The 10,420-nt window shown below is 36.7% G+C and overlaps 1 protein-coding gene across 3 annotated transcripts in view; it reads right to left on the bottom strand.

Moving 5' to 3' along the window:
* The window catches only part of DIDO1 (death inducer-obliterator 1), a 55,756-nt gene that overhangs the window by 34,322 nt on the left and 11,014 nt on the right, over positions 1-10,420 (bottom strand). For 2 of the 3 annotated variants that reach the window (XR_012625526.1, XM_074843097.1), the window contains exons 2-6: positions 7,240-7,441; positions 4,987-5,097; positions 3,769-4,669; positions 3,136-3,454; positions 41-253 (exon numbers count right to left, since the gene is read on the bottom strand). Coding sequence is in view for 2 of the 3 variants with exons in the window: in XM_074843097.1 (XP_074699198.1) it covers positions 41-253; positions 3,136-3,454; positions 3,769-4,669; positions 4,987-5,097; positions 7,240-7,336 (1,641 nt within the window). In the remaining variant the exon portion in view is untranslated. Of the gene's footprint in view, positions 1-40; positions 254-3,135; positions 3,455-3,768; positions 4,670-4,986; positions 5,098-7,120; positions 7,442-10,420 lie in introns of those variants that run through there. The other variant, XM_074843098.1, reaches the window with a different exon arrangement.

Raw genomic sequence — 10,420 nt, 5'->3', positions numbered from 1 at the left:
TTCAGGAAAACTGTTTTGGACCATGAACATAAACACTTACCTGCAGTTGAGATTTTGGCATGACAGGTTTTTCAGATTTTGGTTTGATCTTCTCTTTAGGTTTCGGTTTTGCGTCTTTGCCAGCACTTAAAAACTTCATAGTGGCTGCAGCATGCTTGAGAATGCAGTCATTGCTGCAATACACAGAATCAGGCTGAGCCAAATTAAAACAGCCAGGGCCAATGCACTTTGATGCGCCAGGAGCTTCAATTACCTACAGATTGAAATGGAGTGAGTTCAAACTTCAAAGAGGAAACAAGAGAAACACAGCTTTATAACATGAAGAAACGCTTACACATCATACGTGCAGACCGCAGCTATGACTGTTAGTGACTTGCACAGTCACCAGCGTGAAAACAACTTTCATGATATAACAGAAACAACCTATACAGATGAAAGAATTTCACTCTTGCAACACACTATTTTCAGAATGTTGGTCTGCTAGCAGTGAACTAAGGAAGGCTGGTTTCCTAAATTTTCAGATCCCATAAGCACACAAATGCTTTTCTCTGATCCTCTACACATCATGTGAGAAATCTCCTTAATAATGCAGAACTGGTTTCTCACAAGTAAGGTTTCTAACACACATTTTATTTATCTATCACCATCAGCTGCTGTCCTCGACCATGCACACATGCAAAAGGAAGCACTCAGATTCAGGTCTACAAATAATTCTTCCTCTAGAGGTTTAACAATTTCAATTTTAGAAGTCTTCAACTTAAACACAACCATTCTCCTCAACAATTCTGCCAGAGCCTAAGACTTCTTACACAGCGAGAACTTTGCGTACGCAATCTGTATTTTTCTGTACTTCGTAATGACTCTCCACGTATCTCAGAATGTTACATACAAAGCACTTTCTCCTCAAATGTTAAGATTTAGAAAATAGCATGTTCCTTCAAACCAGAGTACATTAGGTCAAAGTCTAGAAATATCTGAAAGCTCTTTAGGCTCCAACACATCCCCGCTAGGTATTATGCCTTTAGCCTCACTCTTCTAGATTACTCCTAAAAATGCTACACAACTGACCTAACACTCAGAGCTCCCGCAGTTCTAGACAGCCTCTCCCCTACCAATAAACTGCAATTTGTAATTACCAAAAGTAAGTTTTTCAGGAATACTTCCAGTAAAAAAAAGAAAAATTATTTCCATAGTGTGGCTTATTTTTCCCCAGTCTAGTCAGTAAGACAGCATTATCTGCTGCAGTCTGATAAAACCTGGGTTTGGAAATTTTCCCATAAAATTTAAGTTTACGCTTTAGAATACTCTTCTATCATGTACACACTTAACTGAAGTACAAGAAAGAAGTTATCAATTCACATTCCCTAAGAAGCACCTCAAACTTCAGATTAACTGAGCTGTCATTTCTAATTAAGGGCATTTACTCAGATGATGACAAAGCTTTCAGTATTGATGTCTGTACTTACACAGTTTCTAGGAGTTTTAATCCCAAACCAAAACTCTACAGCTAGAGGTGCTTACGGACAGCAACAAAAAGGATTCTTTCTCAAAGGCCTTAGAATACTGGTGTACGAGAACAGATAAACTGGATAATGAGACTGTTCAGCCACGTGATTTCAGCACATCAACATATGAAATAGCAGTGATGTTTTGCCTAGAATGGGCAGGGAATTCCGCAGAGAGAGTGGTGCTTGTTTATACAAGCCATAGAGGGATCTTGACTGAGGGATGAGGGACAGCAGGGGCTAAAACACAGACTTGACTGTTCAGTTCTCTCAAAACATGGTACCACCTGGCAAACACAAGTAGAGCAGTTCCATTCCATTTCCAAATGCCAAAATACCACCTAAAATATAAGCAGTTCTTCCACAAGAGGCAGAAGTTAATGATAATTATGTTTTTCTTTCACTAAAGGAGAGATGCCTAACACGTTCAAGTAACTTGTTAACATGCTAATATCAAAGAGTAATTGCTGACAGTCAGGAGCAGAACTTAATACTGTCACTGAAATGCAGCCCAATGCCAACAGAACCAGACTCTCAAAAATGTTTTTGCGTACAAAGAAGTACAAATGTATTTGAAACTGTATTTGAAACCATTTTTGAGAAAAATATTTTTCTATACATTTAATCTTAAAATAGTAAATATTTATATATTAAGCTCGAACTGTTCTGATCTGTAAGTTAAACTCACTATGCTTATAAGGATAGCTCTGCTATTTAAACTGACTAGAAGTTGGGGGGGTGGGGATGGGCATTCCGTAAACATTTTGTTGAAAATGTACAACAAAGATTCCTCCAGAGAAATGCTTATATTCAAACTTGTAATACTTATTCTAGGGATGATTTCTAAGTTTTTCTGTATGAAAGAACAAATTCATACAGAAAAAATACAAATAGCTGAAGCATTCTAAGAGCAAATACACTAAAACATGCTCTTCAAGGCACAGTAAGAAGGAAAATGTTCAAGACATTGGCATTACTACAGTAGCTTAGCAGTACAAAGACAACCACTGTAGCACGAAGTTTTTAAAACTGTGCATTTTACCTGTATTTTGAATTGAGCATGGAATTGCCATTACAAAATTTAAACTTCTATTTTATGCCAGAATTTGCAATAATTTGAAATACACATTTTTATGTTAAAAAAGTCAGTATAAAGCAATTCTCTAGTATCAGTAAGTTGAAGAAGCATCAGGACAGAAATCAGAACTTCAAAGACTAATTGGAAGTACAGAGGAAATACAGCTGGAATTAACTCCAGACACATGTCAGTGTTAAGTGAAAAGTTTCACTATCATTGAAAATGTCCAAAATTGTTTGAGATTTCAAAGCTAGTATAAACCAGTCCAGAATTTTAATATTTTTATTCAAAGACTTCCAAAACAGTATTTAGAAAGGGCAGACTAGCATAAAGCATTTCCTTACACCTACATAAAACTTTTAAATCCCTCACTTCAAAATAACACTTTCTTAGTTTTAGTTCCTGTACTATGGATAAACTTCTGCTAAACAGTAATATTGTTCAGCTTTCTATTTAGCTTTAAAAAAACAAGTTAGATTTATATCCGTACAAGTAAGCCATTGCCTCAATGTACTCGGTGAAACACAAAAAATAAGAAATTAAAATACTTACAGGTTGAAATATCTTTAGTTTTTTCTTCCCACTTGGATTTGCAGCTTTTTCAATCCTACCCTTGATTCCTTGGTCCTCAACAGATTTTTGTTCAATAGTTCCTATGCTTGTGAATTCTGTGCCATCCACATTCATTTGCCCTGCTTTAGCTTCCTGCTGGTCTATTTCTGAAACAGGCTCATCCTGTCCCTGTAGAATGGTGCAGTTTGGACAGATATAGTCCTCACCATTCCTTTCCAACAATCGCCCTCGAGCCTCTGAAATACCCACGCAGTCACCATGAAACCATTCCTCACATCTGTCACAACAAATCATAAACCTGAAAAAAACCCAAGGAACAGTAAAACACTGTGAAACGGAAAGACAATTAACGCTCAACAGATATTTCAAGCAACAGATCTTATTAATACCCTGTTAAAGTACCAATATACTGTTTTGCCTCACTGTTCATTTCTGTATTTATTTGTTTATCCCCTTTTAAATATTTGTTATAAACTCCCCCCCAAACTCCCAACAAACCCAACAGGTTATTTACATATACTCAAAAAAGTAAGCATTAGCATTTGGTTTAATGTTTCATCACAGAAAATCCCAACTACTTGCACTGCATTTTTAGTCGAAACCTTTGCCTACCTGTTGTTATGAGGCTGACGACAAATACAATAAAGTGCATTCGGGTCATAAATCTCAGACTCGGGTTTGCTTTTGGGCAGTTCTTCGGGTTCTTCCTCTGTGATCCCTTTTGTGCCAAGGGCAGGCTTTACCTCCTTCTGAACCTGAAGATCTTCAGTGTCTTCCTCGGACACAACCACTTGACTTGCAATCTCAGTGCTGTCTGCGGTCTCAGGCTCTTGTTTGACAGGCAGCTCAGACTCGCCTTGCTTTTCAGACTGGACATCACCTGTTTCTGTAGGATCTTGTTCTGAACTTCTTTTCCTCAGGCGGTTCTGTATATCCTTCAATGTCAGCTGCACAGGTTTCTGTTCAACGCGTTTCTTTCTTAGGCGATTCTGCAGTTCTTTTAGTGTTAACCCATCACTATCGCTATCAGAAGTATCATCTTCCTCTTCTTCCTCCTCCTCTTCTTCCTCTTTTGTGTGTCTGCTTTTAGAGCCTTTCTGGTCCTTACTACTCCTAGTGCCAATCCTCCGAGTTACAGGTTTTATATCTGGAGTGCTCTCAATACTATCTTCTGAAGCAGTTTCAGCATCTGTAGCTGGGCAGGACGCTGGTTCACCCGAATCTTCCAGAGCAGTAGGAACACTCCTCCTTCCTCTGCGTCTTACTGTTGTCAGAAATTCTTCCACTCTTTCCGTTCGCTTTGGTTGCCGTCCACTACGCCTGAGGTTTAAGCTCTGCTGCTGCTGTTGTGGCTGTTGTTCACTAGAGTCCACATCAACATCTCCTACACCTTCTCGTTTAGCAATTGTAGTCCTTCGAAACCCCCAAGTTTTCCTGAACTCTTTACTTGTAGGCTTGATAGTTTTCTGTTCCTCCTCATTGCTTTGCTCACCTTTATCATCCAAAACTGATGCTAAAAACAAGGAAATAGTTATTAAACTGGTGGTGAAGGAAGACGGCTTTTCTTAAATTTTTTTTTTCAACACAGCATTATTTTCTTTGTGATAATATATATCTCCACCTCATTTTATGACGCTGAAAACAGATAAAATGCTTTCTGTGAATGTAATACAATAGCAGTAGCAATTAAGTACATCACTGGGCACTGTGCCAACGTAATCCAGCTGTTACAAACTCTTCTGTTATTTAAAAATATATGTATATACACATACACACACACACAGTGGACAAATACGCACATTTTCTGCTCGATTTAAAAAGAAATCTTACCCGGAGAACTATTTTCCATGTTGTCAGTATTAGATTCAGATTCTAATGGCACTGGCTGTGAACTTACAGCTTGTTCCATAGTACGGACACCACTGTCCCCACCCTGAAACGCTGAACAGAAACATAAGGCTCAAAACTCAGATTCAAAAATATTCATAGCCTAAGTAATTATTAAATATTTTGATGTAATCTCATTATGTTATTGTAACAAATACTTAACTAGAATTTCAAAGTTATTAATAGTGACTGAATATGAACAAAAAGTTGACTGAATTCCTCCAAAGTACTAAGTTAAATATATGGGTTTGGACACTATACTGACATAGTTTACTAAATAGCATTAGGATTTCTGTATTTCTCAAAAAAATCCTTTCATGGTAACCTATTCCCTGGGTTTTGTCTGGGGAAAAAACCTATAGCAGTTCCACTCCTTACGTGGACACAGGACCCATGCATGCATGGAGAAGAACAAGGGCTCATCCAGACAGACAGTACAGACAGTTACTGTTTTAAAGGTGAGGATGGTGCTTGATATCAATAACATTCTCTTGTAGAAAGGACTATTGATAACCTGCAGCAGGATAAGAAACAAGGTAAAAACAACAGCCAGTTTAAAGAAATTCAAAGCTACTGCTGTTTAGATAATACAGGGTTAGTCAAAGAATAATGAGGTTTTGGATTTTAAACAAAATGTAAAACCAGAGAAATACTCTCATCTTCCTTGTTAAAATAAACTAGGTCTGTATCTTGACTATTAAATACTTTAGCTGCTATTTTTAAGTTGTTTCAAAAACACTAGTGGGTATTCAGGATAAAGCAACACACTTTCCCTTCCTTATTTCTCTAACAAGGTTTATTGGATAGAAGAAATTATACAGAAAAGAACAAAATAAAAATCTTATTTAATGTCTCTCTGGAAGAAAAAACTCTGCATTGAGTGAAATTTGAGAAAGGCTGCTCCTTGACATGGTTATTTACAAAAAGGTTTTCAGTCTATATGATCTACCAAAATGACCAAAAAAAAGTCAAAGAACCCCCAATTATCACAGATGAAGCCACAGTAAAAAATAATCTGTGCTGACAACCAGGATCCCTTTTTTCTCAAAAGTCTTTTCCAGCATACTAGAGACTCACTTATTTGAGAAGACAGAAGCACATGAGAGAAATAAGTAAGACCTAAAACTGCATTGTGAGTAATTCAGGAATAACCTGGTTTGAACAAGTATTACAGACACTTACACCATGGAGCAACGTTTTAAATGGGTTGCATGCCATGTAAATGCTCTCCTAAATGAATGCAGAAACCATGTTTTGCAGTCATTGCAATTACATTGCTCACGTGAAACTGTAATACGCAATAGTAAATATACCTCAATGAACTGGGTAAACAGAAACAGTACTTTACAAACAACAAGAAGAAACATCCCCCAGCTCTCCCCCAAGAATGTTTTTGGAGTAGTCATATGCATATTCCTGGCTTAAGAAATGCACAGGTAAGCCAAAAGGGAACATTAACAGAATTCCTAAATAAGAGTACTTGCTGAAAGAATCAAAGATATTTCTAAACAGCTGTACATATTACAGCTACAAGTTTTCAGAAGCATCCGTTAGTAAGGTTTTCCCAATCTTGCAGCGTACACTGCTGATAAACGCCTCCTTATTTCATATATTGCACCAGCTGCATTACTGTTCTGCCTTATCGAACACCATCTCTTTATAGTGCAACTCCTCTTCTTTCCAGTGTTGTATTTAACAATGCTACCACAGAAAGGTAACTGTTAAAGCTATGGAAACATAAACATCGATGCAGATATGTTAAAAATATTAACACTGAAGTTGTAACTTGACAATCACCTCAGTGAAATACTATAAATGTCACTGCAAAAACAGCAGACTCCAGAACATCAGTTTAAATAGTAACATGTCAATTGAATTTTAAGCCTGTAGTAGGCAGGTAAAAAGTTGAAACTGCTTCAATTGAATATGAAATTCCATTAAGTTCCCCCATAAAAAATTACTAACTATAATTTTTTTTAAAAAAAAAAACCACTAAAATTATATTTACACAAGAAAAAGGCTGCAATGGCAGTAAGGGAACAAGTCAAAACAGTTAAAAGTTTACATCCTTGTTTACCTTGGAAGATGAAGAAATGTTAAGAGCTACAAACAGAGGTAATCCAAGTTCTGAGGTTTAAATTCCAGATAAAATGTAAAGAAATAAGAATTCTCTTCAATGTCCTCTATATGCTTTACCTGACACAGCATTAGAGGTTCGAATGGTTTCTCCCTGCAGGGCTGAATGAAACGGAGAGCCAGAGGAGGGCAGCAAAGGATCAGAGTCATTTAGCATTATCCTTCCAGCACATGTTGAATTTCCTGATTCAGAAGTGCCAGACTGAGTCTTGAAGCTGTCAGTAGGACCAAATATTATCAATCCTTCTTTTCCTGCTGGCTCCTGGAAGAAAAGAGACAAAGTAAGGCACCAATATATTTATGAACTTATTGTTTACAAAATTTGGAATTGTTTTGCCTCTATTACATTATAAAGCAAATTCCACTATTTTGCCTTGACAGTTTTATACTTTCAGAAAGACACTGAAACTGGAAAGAAAAGTCCAAGTAAAGCAATACACCCTCCACCACTTACCAACAGTTGAGACCTTTGAAATAAATACAAAATGCAATTGTACTCTCATCAATTCATTTAGATCCCATTAAGACTTCCAGAACAGTAACAAACTGTAATCAACAAGTCTATTCCATTTACAGTATTTAAAAGCATTCTGAGTGTGAAATTTAATAAGCGTATATTGTGCAAAAAAAAAAATGCAGAAATGCTTTTAAACTCCATCAGTGTGCCCAAGGGAAGATTTACCAGTTTGTACTAAATTTCATCACAGAAAACATCTGCAGCATTGAGGATTTAAATCCAGGTGGCTACTCAGTGGTTTTGCAAGGTGGGATAATAAAGATCCATAGTTTAGCTTCAGGATTAAGACATATTCCTTATCACAGTCCCTTTCACTAATAAGCTTTGCAATAGAGAAAATTTCAGAAGCTTTATTTCAAGGACAGCAAATTATATCAATAACAACACCATTTCCCAAAAATTAACCCTTGGAAAACATTTCAAAAATCACAAGGCATCTGAACAAGAACAACTGTTTAATCCAGGTGTCCCAATTCACATGCAGAATGGCAATGGAACATCAACGCTGCTTGCTCCCAAGCTGCACGTGAGCTTGAAAATCAGTAGAAAATGCCTGTATTTAATCCAAAATAGTCTACCAAACTACAAGAATGCTGGAAAAGAATTTCGGAGGAAAAGTAGAACCAGACAGACAGGACAGAAAAAGTCACTTCTGAACTGGCCTATAAAATAAATTAGTGAAGACAAAAGAACAACACTGGACACAGACCCTGCGTGTCAGCATTCTGCAACTAAAGATGCAGGGGAACTGCCACAGTAGGTGTAGGAAATAACTAAAACATTAACAATTCTTTCAAAGGAGTAAAAACTGGCTGTTAACACTCCAAGTGAGAGGACAAATTTAAACACAGGTTAGGTAATCCTTCATAAACATGTCAATATATAGTCTGACTTTTCTTTTTAAAGAATAAGTCATATTTTTCCAAATCTCTGAAGCCCCTGCATCTTTGCTGTTTAGAAACACTTTGTACTTCCTAAACAACAATCATCTCTAGGTGTTCTCCAATGCCATGTCACAGTCCTAAAAAAAAGGAGAGGGGAAAAGACAAACCCATCCTCAAATCCGGCTTTCATCTGTGGATCACTATTACTTCATGAACAATAAATCTCAAAATTTGCATGACTGTGACAAAGCAGAATGAGGAAGAAAACCACGAGCACATAGCTAGATCCACATCAGGATTTACTTCCCCTGCACCTTCTCTATAGGGGATTAAATACATTATCTACATTCTTTCCCACAGCCAACTATTCCCACTCCAATAAGAGAAGGAAAATATTAAACAAACAAAAAAAAGACAATACAATAAACTAACTTTAAAGACCCTAGTGCTATATCTCATGGCATTGAATACCTGCTCTAATACGTATTTTGCTCCATTGTCTGAATCAGTGATTATATCCAGGGGGTCAGTCACTGACGGCTGAAGACTGTCTGAGCTTAAAGTGCCTTCTTCCACGCTGTTGTTCTGCAATAACCTTTCAATCTCCCTGTTCAGAATCTCCAACTGATCACACATCCTGCAATTTTTAAGTGATATGCCTAAAGGAAGAGGGAAAGTCAGCTAATCACTTCTTGTTCAACTCTAATATTAAACTATGAAACAAACTATGTCTCTAGAACATGCAAAAAGTGCATCTTGTTTGTATAATTTATCCAGTAACATACTAAAGAAAGAATTGTCTAAAGGATTGTTTTCACAGTGCACAATTATGTATCTGTGAGTTCAAGGCCCTGTGTGCAACACGCTCTTTACAGTTACGTTTGAGCCACGGAGCCAATACCCTTGAGGCATTCCAAAAATGGAATCGGTGTCCTCTGCTCTTCTTAGGAGACATTCTGGCTCGTTGAACATAATATTTACTATACTAGTCATACCCCACCCAGTGGAAAGGCTGCACAGTGCACAATATGCAGCTCTGATTTAACACAAAATAGCATTTTTAACATAAATAATAATTGAAAATGACAAGATTCTATGCAAGAATTATGATTCTTTTTGCATTAGTAGATGTTATTCATTATTATTACCTGTATTACCACCTATATTACCTACAGGAGAAAACTGTAACAGAACTGCAATTTTAAAATAATTTCAAATTTGAGACACATAAAAATTCAGTACTCTTAAACTAAAACTGCAGACCCCCTACATTTGCTGTAGAATGCCTGGTTGTTTCTTATCACTATTTAGTATCTCCATTTTCTCCTCTTCCCATTTGATCCAAATTATTTTTCATGAAAAACAGAGTAAGCTTCAAGCTTATTATACATGTATCTGCTCTTGATGCAGAACTGCATCTTAATACAGGTTAAAGTTAAATGCCTAAAAGCAGCTGAAAAACCAAATATTATCCAAACATAAAAGCCTTAACTCACAATTATACTTTTAAACCTAGCAAGCTTGCTGCCACTTCTAAGCAAACATTCTACTAACTGCCTGCAAAAATACTTACTACAACATAAGGCAACTTTGGGAGTCTTCAAATATCTGTTTCTCTTCCCAATTCAGTATGATTTTTTGTTCATTTTGTTCTTGTTCTGTTTGTTCCCAAGTTAACTATTCAATTGCACCTGAGATACTAACAGAAACGTAAGCTGAAGCACCAAACTGCTTATCCTGTTTTAAAGGAACTGAACATCTGTGATCAGCTTAATCTTATTCCTCCTAATACAGTACATTAATCACATTTCTGAAAATGGAAATTCTAGCTGAAAACTGA

This window comes from Strix aluco, chromosome 17 (genome assembly GCF_031877795.1).
Source record: "Strix aluco isolate bStrAlu1 chromosome 17, bStrAlu1.hap1, whole genome shotgun sequence".
In the NCBI taxonomy this organism is placed as follows: Eukaryota; Metazoa; Chordata; class Aves; order Strigiformes; family Strigidae; genus Strix; species Strix aluco.
This window is presented reverse-complemented; position numbering and strand designations above follow the sequence as displayed.